Here is a 22,877-nt window from a genome sequence, read left to right as displayed (position 1 = left end):
ACAGGAGGAACAATTATGAGGACCGATTGTTGCAGCTCCATCACGCAGAAGTTAACACACTAGACTCAAGTCGCGATAATATTGTTTTTCCTAACATTAGACTTCAGTTGATGCCATATCATTTCCCAAGGTCGACCTGGTTGGCGCAGTTGGTATAGCGCTGATCTTCTATGCCCGAGGTTTCGGGTTCGATCCCGGGCTAGGTCGATGGCGTTTGTGTTCTTAAATGCGACAGGCTCATGTTAGTAGATTTACTGACATGTAAAAGAACTGCTGCGGGATAAAATTCCGGCACACCGGCGACGCTGATATAACCTCGGCAGTTGCGAGCGTCGTTAAATAGAACATAACATTTAACATTCCCAAAGGATTTAGAACACAGTGGTACGGAGGAAATCGTAACGTGTCCATATGAGGCTGCGAGCTCCTCCACTGCATGGCTGATTTGATAGCCTGCAACATAACTCCCTTGATGGGTATGGGGTTGGGTAGGGTTATATTATTGTCCTAATAAAGTTAATTATGTCTTTAAAATTGCTGTTCATCTACCATTGCTATCTTGGGGTTGTAAACAACTAAGTAATTTACAATATACTCCACGAAATAATAATAATAATAATAATAATAATAATAATAATAATAATAATAATAATAATAATAATAAAATTACAGAAGACTTTCAAACAGCGAACAAAAACACTTGTGAATTGTTTGAACATATTAAGAAAGACTGCAGTTAGTTTTAGCATTCAGGGGAGAATTGGCAACATTTATGTTTGCCTCAGAAAGCGGAAACAGAGTTTACCCCATCCCCCGAGTGGGCAGAAAAGGTTGGGGGGACCGTCTTACTTCAAAAGACAACCGCTCAGCGTGCGGTAGCCTCTGTCTTTAACTGGGGATGCATAGAGCGAGCCTACTTTATATTAGGTTCGGGAGAAATGGCAAAATCGACACTCCACCCTTTAAATTTGCTCCAAAAAAGAATTGTCAAAATTTGTCTATATAAACCTTTAGAATACCCAACAAAATTAAGTTTTGAGGAATTCTGGTGTATCAAATCTAGAACAAATTTATAAACGAACATTGCTGATTTACTTCCATAAAAATCACAATAAATTTAAATTTTATCCTCATAAATACTGTACGAGACAAAACTACAGTGTCTTTCTGAAAACCCCCAAATGCCACACAACTGCTGGATTAAAAGACGGCAGAAATTTTGGAACCAGAATATATAATGCATTAATTAGAGCTTACCCTGAACTAAGTACACTTAACACACATACATTTAGGAAACAAATTAGATTAATTATTTTGTATTTCTTTTAAGCTAATTGAGTTAAAAATTGATACTCTATTATTCATGTAGTTTTGTATTTTCTATTCGTATATATTATACTATTGATCAGATTTTTTGTATTCGACAGATAATGGAGAAAAAATGGGAGTATAAGGGTACAGCACATCAGTTATTCATAGATTTCAAGAAGGCATATAACTCGGTTAAGAGGGAAGTATTATATGATATTCTTATTGAATTTTATATTCCCAAGAAACTAGTTCGATTAATTAAAATGTGTCTCAGTGAAACATACAGCAGAGTCCGTATAGGTCAGTTTCTATCTGATGCTTTTCCAATTCACTGCGGGCTAAAGCAGGGAGATGCACTATCACCTTTACTTTTTAACTTCGCTTTAGAATATGCCATTAGGAAAGTTCAGGATAACAGGCAGGGTTTGGAATTGAACGGGTTACATCAGCTTCTTGTCTATGCGGATGACGTGAATATGTTAGGAGAAAATCCACAAACGATTAGGGAAAACACGGAAATTTTACTTGAAGCAAGTAAAGCGATCGGTTTGGAAGTAAATCCCGAAAAGACAAAGTATATGATTATGTCTCGTGACCAGAATATTGTACGAAATGAAAATATAAAAATTGGAGATTTATCCTTCGAAGGGGTGGAAAAATTCAAATATCTTGGAGCAACAGTAACAAATATAAATGACACTCGGGAAGAAATTAAACGCAGAATAAATATGGGAAATGCCTGTTATTATTCGGTTGAGAAGCTTTTATCATCTAGTCTGCTGTCAAAAAATCTGAAAATTAGAATTTATAAAACAGTTATATTACCGGTTCTTCTGTATGGTTGTGAAACTTGGACTCTCACTGAGAGAGGAACATAGGTTAAGGATGTTTGAGAATAAGGTGCTTAGGAAAATATTTGGAGCCAAGAGGGATGAAGTTACAGGAGAATGGAGAAAGTTACACAACGCAGAACTGCACGCATTGTATTCTTCACCTGACATAATTAGGAACATTAAATCCAGACGTTTGCGATGGACAGGGCATGTAGCACGTATGGGCGAATCCAGAAATGCATATAGAGTGTTAGTTGGGAGACCGGAGGGAAAAAGACCTTTGGGGAGGCCGAGACGTAGATGGGAGGATAATATTAAAATGGATTTGAGGGAGGTGGGGTATGATGATAGAGACTGGATTAATCTTGCACAGGATAGGGACCGATGGCGGGCTTATGTGTGGGCGGCAATGAACCTTCGGGTTCCTTAAAAGCCAATTGTAAGTAAGTAAGTAAGTAAATATATTATTACATGCTGTATGTATTTTACCATATATTAATGTTATTGTGCTTAATGAACTGTCTTAATTTTGTTAAATATTTTGTATAACTGGTCTGAACTGCGCCCGAGCACGAACTTCTCCTTTTTCGGATTGAAATGCCTAATGCAGCTCAAGTGTAATGTATTAAATAAATAAATTTGAATTTGTAAAATACAGCTTCATATGATTATTTTTGTTTCATCTGGGAATTTTGCACGAACTGTAGTGTCGTCCCCTTAGTTTTCTTATATTCTGAATTCACATTTCTTAAAATTTTCACTATTAAACTCTCTATTTCTTTTTTATAACTTTCTACCAGCGCGCGTTTAAAATCCTGAGCCATAAACCATGGATAATATTGCCAGCACCTCGTTAAGACTCCTTTAGTGTTAGAAGCCTTATTTTAATTTGTAAAATATTTTTTTTTTATTTGGAATTGGAATTTATTTCATTAGGTCAACTAAATTTCTAGCTCTTGTTATGCATATTATGAATCACATATGAAAGGAATACTTCGCATACTTTTTATATTTTGTTCTGAGCACGGTATTTTGACGTGTAGCATATATATTCGACTTAACAGTATTATAAAAAATTATAGAATTTGGTGCAAAGGAAATTACACTGACACCATTCGACTTCGGTCGCCATGAAAATGCATACGTCCTGTCATCCGATAAACTAAATAATGTAAACTAGTCCATTCCTGTACAAGAGAGAATTCCGCAGATATGCATAATCTGTTTGGAAGTGTTTATTATAAATATTACAATAGAGGGGATTGACATATATTTTAAAAAATTATGTTAGTTGTGCTTTGAGATGGACGCGAAACAGATTTGTGCACAATACATACTGTATGTAACTATTGGAAGTTCATACAAGGTTGGCATTACAAAAAGACGAATAAATAAATATAACAACATTTACAGGATATTCTGATGTACTTACATAGAGGATACCAATTTAATTGTTAATTATCTGTGGCTCAAAACAGACCTATACTTTTCTTCCTATATTCTTTTAAATGCATTATTATTATTATTATTATTATTATTATTATTATTATTATTATTATTATTATTAGAGGATTGACTGTTATTCGTAGCTCATTTCATTCTTTATTAGACACACTTAAATCTTACAGCGCATGGTGTATATTCATCCTAATTACATTACCAATTCCTGTATAAACGTTTCACGCAACCATAGTGATTGCATGAAATTCCATGTCACTTTCTGCTCTTTTCGATATTTTCCTACAAACACTGGGAGAATAAGAAATAAGAAAGAAAATGAAAATAATTTAAATGTTCGTGAAATAATTGTGAATGATTTTTGTGTCTGCCAACTAATAGTTAATTGGTAATAACCAGAAAGCTGGGAATTCCAGCTTTCTCGGGCAAGACTTGCAGGGTTTAAAGTTCACGATGACATTTCACTAATTAATCTTACTCACGTTTGTTATTAAAATTTCTATTATATTTCCATTTAGATTTCTATTTTTAATTAAGGTAAAAATCTTCGTGAACTTGTCACCAAGTTATACGTTTTACATTCTGAATTTCGTCACGCACAGGAGGTGTTACCAAGATTAAATAGTGGCAGGTTGTGAAAATGAAATAATGATAATAATAATTATTAATATCATCATCATCATCATCATCATCATCATCACTTTACGCAATTGTTTAATCAGATGGTAACAGTGAACAAATTAATGTTACCGGTGTATGTCAAACGTTTCAGATGTCTTCTTAATGTTCTTTTCCATCTAGGCCGGTAGTTCAGAATTAATTCATTCCTGTAACGCGTTGAACCAATAATGTTTATGATCCCTAGTTTTATCGGGAATGGAGTCGAGATTGAGTATAACAATTTATAGTCTGTGAAATACTGTTCTTTTAATTTTTAAAATGACAGAATGCAAAAAAAAAAATCACTTTTTTATTTTCAATGTTTTGCATGTTTAATCTTCATTACTTTTATTTCCGAGTAATAAAGATTACGCTGATAAGTGAAATCCGGTAATTAAATAAATTAACTTTAATAATAATAATAATAATAATAATAATTTATTACAAGTGCCATCTTAGCATTCTAAGATCATTGGATTTCTGGTTAAAATTCGTCTTATGTGCTTGTAATGAACAAAGAAATATCTTTACAACAGAAAAAGTATTAAAAATTTGTTTAAAAAAGCAGAAAGATTACTCAACTGAATTGTTGTTTAAACATTTCAGAGTTTTCAACATTAAACAAATTTATTATTTTATTTAATTAAAATATTTTCACAGAAATCTTAATAACTTTGAAAGGTAAATACATACTGTAAATATAGAACTAAAAATATGAATTACCTGCGTTTATCTGAACCTAAATGTAAAACCAATGCAGCTTTTATCATAGCATGAGTCAAGGTCCTAGATTATTAAACAAATTTTATTCTAATATTATTCTAACCACTAATTTTCTCCAAATTAATACAGAAATTAAAAAATTGTATTAGATTTATAGTTTGGGTTTAAAGATATTTAATACTTTTTAATCTGTAATTTATTCACTCTCGATTTCATTTTTGTCTGTACTGGAATCCCCTCCTGAGCACGAGTCTTACTCATTTAGGAATGAGCTAGTTTATATTGTATTGTATTAACTTGTATTCATTTGAAACTTACTAGCAATAAAATAAAATAAAATAAAATAAAATAAAATAAAATAAATAAATAAATAAATCTGGTATCAAGCAGATAAAGTTACGAAGTAGGTATACATGAAAAGAAAATTGTAGAGTTTCTATGCTTATCAGATCTCGAATGTGAAAAGAATAAGAAAGGTCAGCATGCTGACCATATCACACAGGACGCTTCGGCTACCTATTGTATTGGAAAGGACCCAATATTGTAATTTACTGCATTCGAAACCGATAGGACCCAGAAACCATTGTCGAAGTTACGAGACAAAAAAAATCTCTTTCTCCTATACTTGAACCTAGGCTGTTGCATTCTGTGATTCGTCAACTAACAGACAGAGCTAACTAGGCTTCTGTAGTTACGTACACGGGACATTGAAAATAATTTCACCAACTTGCATTTCCTCTCAAGACTGAAAATATTTGCGTCTACAGTTTCCATTCATGAGCAACTGTTGAACTCTCTTCGTATGACAACATCGCGACTATTGCTTCACAGCACATGTTGGAGCTGGGCATCATGCAAGCCTTTCATTTGCTTGTTTCATCTACGACTCTTCCGTGTTAGATACACGCTCCGGCATCGCAACGCTCTACTCAAATTATGAAACCTCGTGATTTCTGTTTCCATGGTTACTGTCTTAGTCTAACCTCAATGAAACTATCTGACAGCCTCTTACCAAACAATTTTCTTCTGACACCATGCATATCCTTAAGTTTTCTTGTGGATATTATTTTTCCGGAGATTATAATCACATGCTGATCAATTATCTATACAAATTATCTGTATTTAAACTTATTGTCCTTATTTAAGCACTATTTAATACATATTTAATTATTTTAATATCACTACGGTATTTTTAGAGGCATTTAAATATTCTTCCCTCTAATACAGGCCCGGGCGTTAATACCTCAATTAATGTCCGCAAACTACCCCTTAACTCCCCACTCCACATTCCCCGGCAGATACATTATGTATCGGACCGGTACGAGTAGACCTGAAGGCAAGCATTGCCGAGTGGTGGATTGTAAAATGCATGCATCATAGCTTTCGGCTCTCGCTGGTAGCCTAAAATCTACCACAGACTGCACAGTGCTTTACTATGTGTTCGTTTCTAAAGCGGTGTAACGGAAAGGGCATGGGCGAGGGTATCTCCTTTCCTGTTCCTTTCCTCGTTATGCCCAGACCTGCTCTAATACGAGAACGTGACAGTAACATGATGATGTTCCTTGGAACGAACTAAGTTGCATCCCAGATCACATATTGCTCATCCCTATGTTAAAATCGGTAGCATTTTGAAGAGAACAACCGCCAAGATCGCCACCCATCCGCCGTAAACGAACATGAGATGGCAGTATAGTTGTTAATGCAATTCAAATGGGAGTTATGACGTGACTCCTTATGTAAAAACTAGATGGCAGTATACTAAATCTGACAAAAGTTATACCGTCAAAGCCTACAAGGTCGAGCAATCTGGGTATATATGATCTAGGGTTATATCCAACATTTGTATCAGGACTCAATATCAAGGATTGCGCGTGGCGGTGAAGTTGCAATATTGAGTTCATAACATGATGCTGATGAAACTGTTACATAGGCAAAGAATGTTCTCGATGAAAAATCATCCACCCCTCCAAATGACATACGTATATTGGGCCTACTGTTGAACAGTTATCCTTACTGAAGCATGCCCCAGTGATATCACGTGACAAGAAAACAAGTTTTTCTAGATTAAAAGCCATATTGAGGATACCATACTTTCTATGTAAACTCAAACCCTTCATGTTTTCGTTGTGAAGTGCAATTCATCCCTCTTCCTATAGAGCGAATCAAGCCCTTCAACTTCAAAGCAGCCTCAAGCCCTTCAACTTCAAAGCAGCCTATCTCGATGTCTTAAAATATAAATATTTAATGCATATTTACTATCATATTTTGAAGTTCGAAACCACAAATTTAAAGCATATTTAGCAATTTTTTTGACATGAACTGCCAGGGACTAGTAATTTATTTATTTACCTGTTTGTAACTGGACAAAGTCCCAATTACAACAAACAGCACAAAATGATGGTCACTATCTTATGCCATGACAATAGAAATGAAAAAAAGCACGAAAAAAAATAAATGCTTTGCTTGCGCGCAAAATCAGTTGTTGCAGCGAAAATACTTAGTTTGAAAACGCTTTCGTAAGTACTTCTAGTATCGCGTAGTAGTCAAGAAAAGTAAAATATTTCTGCCCATAGCCGTTGTAACTCTGCATAGCTGTAAAACGTTGAGGGAATATTCAATGTAAATACACGTACACAAAGAATATCCAATAAAAAAATCAATCAATCAATACAATTCCAAAGGCTTCTACCATGTTGCTCTTTTCTCTGCTGAATTTTATTTTTAATTCTTCATATTTGTTGCACTTCATTCTACTGAGCATATCTTTAATGTAGGTATTTTCTGCTCGATCTTCCTCCACCTTTCCTGTCAACAATCTTCACTGCAATATATTAACAAACACGTGTTATAACTGATTGTATCACCAATGAACTTTACTTTCATCTAATTCCTAATTAATTTCGTATTTTCATGTATGCTCTTATATTTAAATATTTGACATTTCATCTCTCCATGTGTTTTTAACACTGAGCCACATGCACATTCTCGTGGCTTCTAAACGATTCTTTTCTTGGTTTCCAACATTCCAACTTTTATTTGCAGATAAGAATAAACTCCAGACAAAATGTTTAATAAAGATTTTCCTTCGTTGTATGTTTGCGTAGCGGCAGATCAGTAGGTGTTTCTATTAGTGAAGGCTTGTTTAGCTTAACCAATTCTTGGTTTAATCTCAATTCTACATTTATTAGTATTTGTAATGAAACTGCTAAGGCAACAGTACTCATCTAATTTTTATATTTTAACATTTCCAATTTTGATGATGTTAGAATGGTTCAACGTTTCAGTCACTACTAATAATTTTGTCTCCTAAATTTAAACTTTTAAAATTCATAATGATAACTGTAACATTCTTTCATATTCTTTTCAGGATCTTATACAATTACAATATCACCCGCAAATGAAATAATGTCTATTCTTCTACAATTTACATACCTCCGTTCAGCATGTTTAATAATAATGTATTCAATAAGTGAATTGACAAGGGGCACCCCAGCCTTACACGTCTTATATTTGCTCTCATTTCACTTACATTTATATTAATTATTACTGAATTCTGTGTTTTAAACAGATTTATATTAGACCTAATTTCCAATCAATTTCTTAGTTCTCCATACATCTAAACAATTAAATGGAGAATACCAAAAGGTAATCTAGTAAATCCAGTATATGCCCAGGGGACAAAAAAAATGTTAGAACGAATAAGATAGAACGAATATAATTTTATTATTATATGCTTGGTTTTGTCTGTTCGAAAGTCCTCAATGGGCTGAGATACGACTGGGGAAAATCTTCTAAACGAATAAAATAAACGCCATGCACATACAAGCAGCGAACGTGAGATTGTTGAAGCTCTTCGTAGGCCTACAGTATTCCTTTCACAAATCTGAAATAAAGATGTGATGGCCTATTTTTAGATACCGGTACTATCTCTGTGGTCACGTATAAGAGATGAGAGAATTTACGAAAATATGAACCGAGGACAGTGGGTGCCATGGCCTTGTTCGGAACCGGTTGCCAGCGAAAACCTCTCTGGTGACAAGTGCAGTTTGATTGCACGCTAATTACACGCGGTCCTACTTTCACTCTTACGTCGTTTTCCTCAGAAAGTACGAGTATGAATATATACACCGATCCTTCGTATTTGTTACATTGATGTCACGTGCAACCTACATTCTCGGTTCTTTATTCCTCTTAGAGTATAGCCTATAATGTTTTTAATGTTATGTTTTATTTAACGACGCTCGCAACTGCAGAGGTTATATCAGCGTCGCCGGATGTGGCGGCATTTTGTCCCGCAGGAGTTCTTTTACATGCCAGTAAATCTACTGACATGAGCCTGTCACATTTAAGCACACTTAAATGCCATCGACCTGGCCCGGGATCGAACCCGCAACCTTGGGCATAGAAGGCCAGGGCTATACCAACTCGCCAACCAGGTCGACTATAGCCTATATGTTTCAGTATTGTCTAAGGTGGAATCTCGCCGTCTGTTCAATAAGTATGAGATGAAAGAAACCCCAATTTGGAATTAGGGAAAAACAGACATGGCAGCGCAAACCTTCATACTTCTTATATCATTAGTGTTTATTTTTTATTCTGTCATTCAATTAATAAATAATTTTGACTACCAAAATCCTGAAGGCATTTATTTAATTGGGCCTATTTATCTAGGTGTAGGCTATAATTATATTCTTTATTTAATTCATTTTTGGTATTTATTTCTTGAATAATTCGTCATCATTTTAATATGAAAAGTATATACGTGTATGTATGTATGTATGTATGTATGTATGCATGTATGCATTTATGTATGTATGTATGTATGCATGTATGCATGTATGCATGTATGTAGATGTTTGTGAACATTTTAATTTTAGTTATTTACTTACTTATTTAACTAATTTATTTACTGCGGAACAGTAAAAGTAGTTTCAGAGGAAGAAAAAATATTATAGTTTTTTAATTACCAATAACAAGATTCATTTGACTTCTTAATAAGATTAATATGTTTTTCCATCTATTTACACATTCCACCCATTTCTTCATTAATTAATTATTTATTTAAATGTTTATCCATGACTGACATCTAAACTGGTTTTTATTCACTCCCTTAGCAACCTAAACGATGGCTTTATTCACAGCAGTAATTCTTTTTTAAATCACTCTCTCCATGACAAACAACGAATTAGCAAAAGTAAAATCTACATTTCACTTATTTATAATTTCTTCACAAACAATACATTACGAGGGAAAAGGCCTACAATTTAACATTAAATTTTGGTACAAGTAAAGTATAAATACTGTATAGCATACAAGAGTAAAGATTTTACGCTCTCGTGAAAACATCACCCTCGGCTTCGTCTCGGGCGCTAAACTTTCAACTCGCAGATAAACTCTAATTTTACTTTCTTATACTATAGGCCTATATTACTAGTCGACTCATTTTCTACTTAATTAATTATTTATTTACTCACTCATATTATTACGCGTTTACATATGTATTTACTCATTTACAAATTTAGTTATTCATCCCATATATTTATTCATTTACTCATTTACATATTTACTTATACTCATTTATGTATAAACCCATTTACATATTACCTCATTTACTTATTTCATTACTCAAGTATTAATTTAATTGCTCATTTATATAATTATATTTACTCATTCAATTATTTATTTATTCATATATTTACTCATTTTCAAATAATTCACTTACTTATTTAATTTCTCATTTATTAATTTACTTATTCATTTATATATTCACTTATTTATTTTATCATTTAGTAATATACTTATTTATTTCCTCATTTATATATTACTTCACTTATTTCTCTACTCACTTATTTACTTTAGATAATTATGAAAACACCCATTCAGTAGATACATATTTTATCTATTGCCATTATGCAAAACCAGTATAGACAACCACCAGTACTTCTGCCACCACTACAAGCAAAAAAAAAAAAAAAAAAAGTTAAGTTATAAAATCTGTTTCCTATTCATACTGCTTTCTTCTTTCAATTCTATCGAAAGTGTCTCTTTTTCTTGTTTATTTATATACTTTAATTGGTTCTGAAATCACTTTTTGTATTATTTATTTGCATTTACACATGTATGTATCTATTTATCCGCTTACCTACTATTAATTAATTAATTAATTAATTTATTTATTTATTTATATTTTTATATTTTACGTTACATAAAAAAGATTAAATAATTTTAAGAGGAGAAGAAGATTGAACAGAACAGAAGGGCCAGAAACAGAATAAAAAAGAAACAGAGACGAAGAAGAGGTGCAAGTAAGTGAAGACGTAGGTTACTGTGAGGACAACAAAAACAAAATGAACCAATTTTATACTGGTTTGAAGCAATAACAAAGCCAGGGTTGTTGCCGGAAGAGACATGTCACTGAGACCGGAGTCCCCGTGTAAATCCCGGAAACAACTCGAGCAGACGTCACTAGACCCTCCCGTTCCGGTCGCTATAGTAACAATAACGCACGCGCCGGGAAGTGCGCTAGATTAGAAACAAATGACAGCATTTTCAGGGCAGAGGTCGCTGCCAGCAGGAAGACTGCTACGTGACAATATTAACAAAAGCCGGAGAAACCTTTCACATTCGTTAATAGTTCACAGTCCACTGGGCACCAGGGCCCCAAAAAACCGCGGAAGGGTCGCAGCTCCAAAACTTTTAAAAGACTGGAGCAAATAATTACGATTTCCTGTTACTTCTGTCACTGCACGATATTTTAGCTTAGCGTATGATATCCTTATTTCGACTACCGGGTTACATTTTAAATTAACTTCGAAATAGGAGAATCGCTTTTCAAATATATTTTCTATTCTGTAATATTTATAATGTCTTTTCTATAACTGAATTTCAGGCGCCGGTACTAATTTCTAGATTCTAGAATTATCTATGTCAGAGGACTTTCGTCGCAGAATATTACAGAATACGGAGCAGTGCAGTAATTCTCTCTTACTTTTGGACCGGCAAAGAATGATAGTGCATTAAGGGGAATTTTTCAATTTATGTAAAGCGAAAGAGTTGATGCCCAGAAAACCTGATTCAACTTTGTTTTAAATGAAAAAATCCATAAAGATTGGAGAAATTGGAATTCAAGTTTCCAACGTGGTAAGCCAATTGTCTTGTTGTTCGATAACAGTACAATCAGATCATCTACCATTAAACAACCCTTAATTTGATGTAACATGCTTTAAATTTTTTTCTTATATTCATGGATGACTCAACCAAAACAGTGTATTTTTTAAGAATATTACAACCCTAAATTTCTATCTTGTAACAATATCAATGAACACCCCTACAATTGTAATCTCCGAATTCAGTCAATGTCTTTAATCCTTTCCAAAAAATAATAAAAACTATATAAAACTTAATTTACATAACTTGTTAGAATATACGTACATAGATAAAGAGAAGTGATTATCGGACAACACATGGAGCATCCCTAAGAACTCTATCCAAATAGACTTTTGGGTACCGATGGAATGAGTTGCGTGCCTATTATGCTACCAGGCTAAGCCGGCTCCACCATCCGCCACATTACGCATTCCTCTCCAGCCATCAAATCTCTATACTATATCCCTAGTCATGGTCTGCCTTAACTCACAGATCTACACGAGTCATCACGTACCCGTCACTTAAGTAAGAATCGGAAGAGCTACCAGCGTTGCTCAGACGATAACGAGAGTTGCCTGTTTATCCGTGACTGCGCTTGGAAGCGGGTTCGATTCTGGTTTGGAATGATTAACTCGTTGGGTTTTTCCGAGGTTTTCCCCAACCGTAAAGTGAATTTCAGCTAATCTATGGCGAATCCTCGGCCTCATTTTTTCTCTATCACCAATTCCATTAACGTTAAATAACCTAGTATTTGATATAGCATCGTTAAATACATACATACGTAAGTGTTCTGCCCATGGGCAGGTCTTTCACTGCAAACCCAGCATTCTCTAATCTATCCTATTTTCTGCCTTCCTCTTAGTCTCCGCATATGGTCCATATATCTTAATGTCGTGTATCATCTGATATCTTCTTTTGCCCCGAACATTTCTTCCGTTCACCATTTCTTCCAGTGCATCCTTCAGTAGACAGTTTCTTCTCAGCCAGTGACCCAACCAATTCCTTTCACCTACTTTTTCTAACACAACTTCATTTCTCATTCTGTCTGTCCACTTCACACGCTCCATTCTTTCCCATATTCACATTTCAAGTGCTTCTATTCGTTTCTCTTCACTTCGTCGTAATGTCCATGTTTCTACCCTATACACTGCCACACTCCACACAAAGCACTTCACTAGTCTCTTCCTTAGTTCTTTGTCCAGAGCATCGTTAAATAATAAACTAAAAATAACCTGGAGGCTCCAGTGCTTCTGATGCAAATTTATGAATCGTTTAGGATCCATCATCACTGTCACCTACTAATCTCCGGACAAATCGTGAGGAACATCCACCATGGTGGGCGATTGATTCGGCGTCACGTAAACACAAGAGGTACCTTAATTTCACCATGGGAGATTGTGGATAATGTTGGTGGAATGATGAGGGGGGAAAAGAGAGAGAACTTCTAGAAAGATCCTCACTACCTTGACTTTACCCACTGAAATTACAACTCCGTCATCGCTGAGATCTGAACTCTGTTCCGCGCTCTATCAACTGAGATACGAATGCGGCTAGACAGTAGTTATCAATACATACGGACAAAAGGTCAGAGAGAGGTAGAGACACAGACAGACAGGCGGATGAACAAACAGAGAAGAGGGAGGACGGACGGACAGATAGACAGACAAACGTAGACAGGCAAACAGAAAATTGCGCTCACAACTCTTGAAAAGCCTTGCAAGAGTCCATGCTTGGACTTTTTCAATAATTAAATAATATTAAACTGACATGTAGTGAACTCCAGATGACGTAAGAAGAGCAGTCTCTAACAAACACACACCCCGTGAGTTGCTTAGACAAAAGGCGAGCAACTTCCTGGCATAAAACAGCACATCACACTCACACTCCATGCTCTGAGTGGGATTTGAACTCATGATCATAGATTCTACGTGGTCCGGCGAGTCCAGAATCATTCGTGTGGTACGAGAGGTGCTGAAAACGTATACTGCCATAAAGATTCCGAGAAGGATGTTTTAGTACCATCACAACAGTTTCTCCAGGTCTACACGTTGTTAAACAAGGGGAGTAAAATTCACTTGCACTTCCGTGGACTTGGCAATGCATGAAATCTCATTTTTTTATACATAACACATTAAAGTAAACCGAGCGGAACTGAACCTGTTGTTGCTTTTTCCACACTGATACTTTTTTCAGTAACACCCACGACGCACGACAGCCGAGACATTTCAACTAACTTTAAGCTTGTCGTCCACGCTCATCTAATAGTTAACAAGCTTGTCATTAGATGCGAAGTTCCCAAGCAAAAGAGCCGAGATCGATGGATTTTTAAAAGGACCTAGAAATCCTCAGCGTAGCTTTCTTCAGCAGGGAAGTGTAGCAGTGCCGTACCTTCACTACACGTAAAAGAAGGTATCTATCAGTTTTTCTTCGTCCTGCTCTGCAGACATAACTCTGAGAAGCAACGTCTCGATGAAAAATAACGCAGACTTCCTGCACTACTACGTCTTGTGAGACCACAATGGTTTCTTGACGGTCATAGCAGAAGGCGAGCAGAGTAAGCCAGTAGTCTGCAACGTATTCAGAGCTAGATTAGTAGACATGCTTTCGAAAAAGGAAAGAACAGCCATCAGTTCTAGTTCATTTACGTGGTAAAGTGATAGAATTCTAGATCTTTGAAATACGCACGAAACTACTATATCGATTCACGATGGGTTTTATTTATACAACCTAGCAATATTTTTTAAGACTGAGGACGCAGATGAAGATTCTGCAGTTTACCGATAACACGAAGTTGTACACATTGCCGTCTCTTTATTCAGTTTTCACATGTGAGTTATACGGCATCAAAAAGCTTTAGACTATACTCTGGAAACACAGTCTGATAAATCTTATCTTCTTCACACTGATTCTCAATCAAGTTTGGAATACGCAAGCTCCTTACCGAGCTGATGAAACAAGGACGAAAAATAACTCTAATATGGATCTCTTCTCACAGGGCGTTCCTGGTAATGAAATTGCATATGCTGCAGCAAAAGAAGCTACACGACTTCCATTGCATATTTTAACGTCTATTCCTCATACAGACGCCATTAAATACGTATCCAGAAAACTACACAACTATTGGCAAACATCATGGACAGAGTCATCATTCAGCAAACTTCACGAAATAGTACACAATTCCAGAATGAAATATCCACTACAGAATTTTAAACGTCAAGATCAAGTTATAATCACCAGACTGAGAGTTAGCCATACCAAAATTACACATTCTTATCTTCCAGATAGAACTCTTCCTCCAATATGCACCAATTGCCACAGTAAGATCTCTGTACGCCATTTAATTTCTGAATGTCCACTATATCACCTTCATCGAGATCAGTTCCATTTACCAACAGATTTATCAACAGTTCTAAACAACCCATCATTCAGTTCAAACTTAATTAAATTTCTGAAAGCTATCAACATTTACAAATGTATCTAAAATGATTATTGTAATACAGTAAACTCTATGTAAACTGTAAAAATTGTTTATGTACTGTCGCGATATGACTTTCTAAGTTAAAGTGACATAAAATAAATCAATAAAAAAAATTCTTCGTGACTGCGACCATGCACCTACTCTCCCTTTCAGAAGGAAGTGATAATGACAGAACTCCAAAGGTTGGATTTTCAGGACAGCTATGGCAGACAATTTCTCACACACAAACCGGGAGGAAGAATCGATCTTTTACATCAGTTTATGGTCTTTGCAGCGGTACGGACAACAGTGTACTCTGCAATAGGTCACAAGTTGTTTCGAGGGATCTGAAATAGCAATTAACTACTTACTAGAAGAGCATGCGTTCTAGTTTATGTAGAAGTAATGGATTATTCATAACAACTTCCTTAAATGATAAGAAAATTCAATAAGCGAAATATTTTAAGATATCAGAAGTTTTAGATTTTTACATGCAATAAGAGTGAGAGGAATGAAGTACTGAACAGACACTTCAACCATTTTCGGGGAATACAGATAATGTAAATTCTGCCTTTGTGGTGCACACTGCACTGGCATCTACATAAAATCACTCACTGTAGTAAATATAAGAAGAGTACTTCAAAAATTAAATTTTGCCCATCCGTCCTTCTAACTATTCGTCTCTATTTTTGTTCGGCAACTGAGAGATTCTCAAAGAAGATACTTTATTAAATTTCTAATTTATCAGTTTTACAAAACCGAAAACAAAAATTAAAGTAAGAGATAAAGGTTGACTATTTATCTAGAAAAATATATTATATGAAATAAAAAATGTTGGTACCTTAATTGCATCACCAGATGAAGAGATTAATGTAACAAATTGATACGGATGTCATATTGCACATATTTTATATCTACTGCTATTCACAAAGAATTAATAACTTTTCAATCATTTCAAAATGACTCTTGAATTCATAATCTAGAAATAAAAAGCTCAAATTTCGAGTTACAAAAATCAATGGAAAAGTGGATTATATATAGTTTTTGCGAGAGTTTGTCTGCAACCCTAGAAAAAGCATAACCACAACTGTGAAAACTTTCATTTTGTGGATATGTTGCTAAATTTTACACATAATGTCGTTGCACGTAGATAACAGTAGTAATCGCTAAGTTCAGATTATTATTTTCTATTTTATTTGGAGAGGAGATATATTTCATCTAATTATTTTTTTGCCTCTAATTTGTTTTCTTAATTTATTTCCAGATTAATTTACTTTAACTTGTAGTAGTCTTGGTCCGAAAAGTGTAATATGCCGCATGTGATTCTAACATACCGACTGTAAAATGACTAACAGAAACAAGCAATATTGAAATAAACAAACCCCGATCAACATGTATGTTAGTGGATTTGTGTAACTTCGTCTTTAACCGCATAATAAGAGCACAATTTTAATAAGAAACTTCATAAACATTTGTCTGAAGCATGATTTATACAATTCAGTAGGCTACTTCATGCTGCAAGTACCACCAGCAACGCCTGGCGAAGACACGCACTGTAGTGATTTTTTGTCGTTGTCAGCAAGCATGTAGAAACATGCAGGTATGCGTCACAGCATGGACATCCAAATGAGTACAGATAATAATCCATCCACATGTAAGTGTTTCGTGACAAGAGTTTAAAATTAAATAAATGCATTGTTCTTATCTGTTGCGGTTTTTAAGTAGTGACAATATACTTAGGCTATAAATTTAACAGATTTGAATAATTTCAACTTTAAGGGAGTTAAGTATACTGAAAGCTTGATTTGCTTAACAGATTTGGTTTCGTTTGCTGTCTGGTAATTGGAAAACCTATGGTGTCTGGTTGTTTTGTGGTTATGTGTCGTATGCTTTTCCTACGTTATATTAATCGCTGACCTTAATCCATAACATTAATATGTAATCAAGGGAGTCGCTGCTTATAAATGCTTTTTCAAAATTCTGAAAATAGTGAGAGCAGAACGGGCAAATGACTCAAAATCTGAAATATAACGATAACTATGAAAGTGAGAATGCTGGTGATGGTGATAAGGGTGGAAATGTGATAATGGTGCTTCTTTTTAGTTATTTAACGACGCTGTATTAACTACCGAGTTATTTGGCGTCGGTGGAATTGGTTATAATGAGATAGTATTTGACGAGATGAGGCCAAGGATTCGCCATAGATTATCTGACATTTGCCTTATGGCTTAATGGTGCTCAAGGTAATAATTTTTTATCAGTTATTTATCGACTCGATATTAATTGCAAGGTTAACTATCATCGACGGAATTAATGATAGTGAAATGATATTTGACGAGATGAGTCGATGGAATTGCCTAATATTCGCCTTACGGTTAGAAAAAACCTTAGAAAAACCCAACTAGTAATTAACTCAAGAGGAATTCGATCCCACACTCGAACGTAGCCTCGATTCAGCATGTAAACACGCTACAGTTATGCTATTTCGGTGGTTTCAATGTGATGATAATTTTGGTGGTCATGGTGACGATAAAATCGTTATATTATAGTGGTCATAGTGATGATAATGTTGATATGATAATAGTCATGGTGGCGTAATCTTGGTATGACAGTGATCATGGTGACGATAATGTTGATGATAGTGGTCATGGTGAAGATAATTTGATATGATAGTGGTCATGGTGACGATAATATTGATATGATAGTGATTATGGTGGCGATAATGTTGATATGATAGTGGTCACAGTCATCATAATGTTGATAGTAGTCATAGTGACGATAATTTTACATGAAAGGGATCATGGTGACGATAATGTTGATACAGTATATAGTGGACATGGTGACGATAGTAGTGGTGATAAATATGTTAATCGTATGCTGTGAAGAGGATGGTGATTGGGAATGCCGATAAAAATTACGATGAAAATGATAATGTGGGGAATTATAGTAACGAAATAACATTAATTAGCTGTATAATGTTAATGCTTTTTGGAAATTGGTGTAACCATTTACACAATATTCAATATAAAATGTCCATTCGGTATAAATAGGGACGCTTACTAAATCTATTGACCATTGACCCCTATCATAAAAAATACACCGTTCGAAATTCAATAACAATATTAATTTAACCCAACGATCAAATGCTGATATCCTATCTCAGTTTAACTCTAGGACAAAGTCCTCGTATTTTAGTAATGCGCAGGTATAGCTACTATCATACGAACGATAACAATTTTATTCTAACTTCCGCAAAAAGGTACAGTAATTTAACTTTTGCGGACTCGTAAACTACTGTGAAAGTAAGTTCTTTAGTTTCACTTTAGAGTAATTTCTTACAAAAATACTTTTCGAAATATGGATTTTTGTTCCGATCCATAAAAGTTGTCTAATTCTTATTCGGTCGCCTAACATAATTCTTCCCACACTTGATATGTAATTAAAATAAGATGAAATGTGTTAATTACAGTTATTTATTCCAAAAATGTAGGCACAATTAAATGCATATCTCAAAAATTGGGTAACAACTGTGCCTGAAACCGAATTCGGATATTTCTAAAAACAATACCGGCCGGTGGCAAAATTAGCTTTCAGAAATAAACTCTACCATTCGTTAACTCCAAAATCATTCACTTTCCTTTTAATTTAAGTTATATTTTTGTTTCAATAACTATTAGAAAATTTTATATAAAAATAGCTTAGACAAGGAAATTGTTCTTTTATATTCAATCCCCTAAAACTATTTCGCTCCATTCTCAGTACGCAAGTAACGTGGATTAATCAGAATAGACAAAAATGTTAACTACAGTACACAAGGGCAATAAATTTCATGGCTATTGAGGAAGACGTAAAGACTGTTGTCAAACATGCTTCAATAAAAACATGCGGAACAATGTCTAATACTACAAAACTCTCACCTTGTTGCTTGTCATGGCTGGATGCAATCGGCTGCCTGAAGGTCTCTTCCGATCTTGCGCTATCCACAGTTATTACCAACTGTCATTCACTGACCCCCCCAGGAAAAAAATCACTCACACTACACTAAACACAAGTCTTCCACTGTGTCCACTGTCTTGGTCTATGGAGAACAACGATGATGTTAAACATTTAAGCGTTTATTACACATGTTGGCTCTGCATATTTCTCTCCCCGTGTGAAGTCAGTATCAGGACACACATCCTTCGAGTTGAGCGGTCTACGGTGTTTGAAAAAATGGTGAACCTGTTGAGACGAACAAGGCTTTATAGACTTAAAGATTCTAAAGACGGGGAAGATATATGAAAGGCGTGTAAGAGGTTCAAGTAGTGTAGAAGATGAAGCTGTCTTTAGTAGGTGGGGGGGGGGTTCTGTCCCTCTTTCCCCTTCCTTGTCCCCACTATCACTACGTTTGTTGTACACTTTGTGTTGTCTACCAATCGGGTTACAAGAATCTGTTGTTGGAATCTTGGAGAAGCAATGGCAAAGTAAAAAGACTTGCTGCATCCAAAGAGAAAGTAGGCTACCCACTCATTCTAGCATTATTAGATACGTACCCAGAGCCAGCGGTGCTTCTCCGACGTCTGCCAGCTCCTCTTGAAGAAAGTCTTGGAAGTCATCGCGTTCTTCTCTTATCTTAAGTGGCATATTGGAGCACAGTTCGAATAAAAAACAAGCCGGTTCCGATACATCCGAGACCGGTCTGAAGAACATCGCTCTCAAGGCTTCCCACTGTTACATTAAAACTGGAATTAATACAAAACTCTTTCCGACAGTGAAATTGTTCTAAGAAATACAAATAAAGCATGAACTGATTAACGTCTTAAACTACATTCCAAAAATATTTTGTCTTATTAACTGTTTTGTTTGTTGCAACAGTCCGTCTGCTTGTAGTAGGCAAAATAATGCACTTTAACTAACCATGCTGCAATATTTCATTTTACCAATAATGACATAAGAAAATGATAAAGTTTATAATATAATAAAAAGTTAATTAAAAAGATCATAATAAAACCCAATAAACTTTTACAAAACATAGGCATTACTATTAATAATTAATAACTAATAATCCTGGATATAATAACACACATGAACAGGCAGACTATATCATATGGGTTACACATACCAATGTCCAAAATATCGTTGTAAGAGAAACTATAGATGTGAGAAAGGCAGTTATGAACTTATACAAAAGACTAAGGTGATATGTACACCTAAAATACAGTATGTAAAATTAGATTATTCTAAACAAAATTTTAGACTGTCCCGCAGCAGGAAAAAGAAGAAAGGAAAGTGCCAAAGGAAAAATTGTGGAGTGGGTGAGATAAAGCATAGAGCACTATGGCCTTATGTATGTATGTATGTATGTATGTATGTATGTATGTATGTATGTATGTATGTATGTATGTATGTATGTATGTATGTATGTATGTATGTATGTATGTTTTACATAAATATATATGTATGTAAGTTATACATATACGCATGCATATAAGACAGAACACCTACAGTGCATAGAATGAATCAAGAAAAACGATCTAATTTCAGAATATCAATCAACAAGAAGACGAAAAATTGGCAATCTTAATAGAATGACATATTTCGTTAAAACAGGCAACGTTTGATGATATGATGATGGCGGCGGTTATAGTGGTGGTTGTAACTAGTTGATGTCTATTTAAGCTACAAAGATTAGTAAAAATTCCGTCATTTTTTACGCAATGGCTAAGGAATAGCTCAGAAATGGAGTAGAGGTGATACTCGTAGACGCAGATTCAAAACCCACTTAGAGCATGGCTGATTCTCCGATCTCAAGATAGGCCTAGGCTTAATGTCCGCTGTGAGGGCACTACCTCGGTTGACTTCAACGTGATGAAATCTAGTCAGAACTGGGTTGATGATTCACACAGAAGGGATACGGGTTCGAATCCTGTAAGACTTTTGATGAAAAAGTAAACGTAAGGCAGGCTTCCTCCGTTTCCTTCGGATTTCCCTGGAATTTTCCTTACACAATCACATTATTACCGTCACAGCATCATCTTATTACATGAATAGCTCCGTAGTTAAATAAAAGTAGGCCTATTAACAATACGAAAGTTTCGTATCTTACCTGTCAAATCTTCTTCCTCAGAAAGCAAAGCATAAGTCTATATGCTCTGTGACATTCAGCGATGTTGAATAATCTCTACCAACAGGAAGCGTCGTATGTTTTTGGGTGCCACAGAGCCGTAACTGATGCAGCAGAACTGCTTGAAAGTAACTTCACAATATACAACTGAATCGCAACACTTTCATTTAAATTCGTCACAAAGGCCCACATGTTGGCACCTCGCGCCAATGCCACCATTATCAGTAGGCCTACTTGTAAAAACTTGAGGTCATTAACACGACTAAAATTTTCATTTCCAAACATTACAATAATGCCACAATCCTTTAGTATTTCTAATGTTGCTTATCTGAAGTCTGATTAGTGGAATAACTTATGTAAATTTAAAAGGCATGATGGGACCGATAAGCTAGTTTATTATTAATAACAATCAAAGTTTTATTTCATATGCCGTCTGTGCTTATCATTATTAACAAATTTATTGGTTTAACAATATTTTGTTACATATTTTGAATTGAACGTTTTCGGCTCTATTGAGCCATCATCAGAACCATTTTTGCCCATATGCATGATAAAGGTACACATGTATTACAATACAAATAAACCCAAATTTGGGTACATGTATTGTAATACATGTGTACCTTTATCATGCATATGGGCAAAAATGGTTCTGATGATGGCTCAATAGAGCCGAAAACGTTCAATTCAAAATATGTAACAAAATATTGTTAAACCAATAAATTTGTTAATAAGGATAAGCACAGACGGAATATGAAATAAAACTTTGATTGTTATTAATAATAACTTATGTAGCTAATCGGTGATGTATGCATTGGAGGGGGAAAGGGACTAGCCACCCTATCCCATTATCTCCTGGCCTAGTTGTCTCATGAGTGATGCCTTATTGGTGTTACTTATGAGGTTCAAACCTGTCTTCGGACAATTGACTAAACAACAACAATGTTGCTTAAAATAAAAACAACCGACGTCTTAAACCGTAACAATATATTCCACAAATATTTTAATATTGTAGCAATATGTTTGTAAAGGAAACTACACTTACATTTAGTTAAAATACATGCAAATAATAAGATTAAATAATATGACAAGTCTATCATCAAAATCAACTAGTTCAAAAACAGAGTCTTGATTTATTCCGCCCACATTTTTCTGACGATTTTGAACCTAACTACTACTAGACCAATAA

At 34.9% G+C, this 22,877-nt stretch overlaps 1 protein-coding gene across 1 annotated transcript in view; it reads right to left on the bottom strand.

Annotated features, from left to right (window-relative positions):
* LOC138694480 (uncharacterized) overlaps nt 1-20,283 on the bottom strand; it is a 102,146-nt gene extending 81,863 nt beyond the window's left edge. The window contains exons 1-2 of the mRNA XM_069818235.1: nt 20,121-20,283; nt 19,506-19,809 (exon numbers count right to left, since the gene is read on the bottom strand). Of these exons, the coding sequence (XP_069674336.1) occupies nt 19,506-19,520 (15 nt within the window). The 5' untranslated portion in view covers nt 19,521-19,809; nt 20,121-20,283. The remainder of the gene's footprint in view (nt 1-19,505; nt 19,810-20,120) is intronic.
* Nucleotides 20,284-22,877: the final 2,594 nt, after the last annotated feature.

The sequence above is a fragment of the Periplaneta americana genome, chromosome 2, assembly GCF_040183065.1.
Source record: "Periplaneta americana isolate PAMFEO1 chromosome 2, P.americana_PAMFEO1_priV1, whole genome shotgun sequence".
Lineage (NCBI taxonomy): Eukaryota > Metazoa > Arthropoda > Insecta > Blattodea > Blattidae > Periplaneta > Periplaneta americana.
The sequence above is the reverse complement of the archived record's forward strand: the minus strand, read 5'-3'. Positions and strand labels throughout refer to the sequence as shown.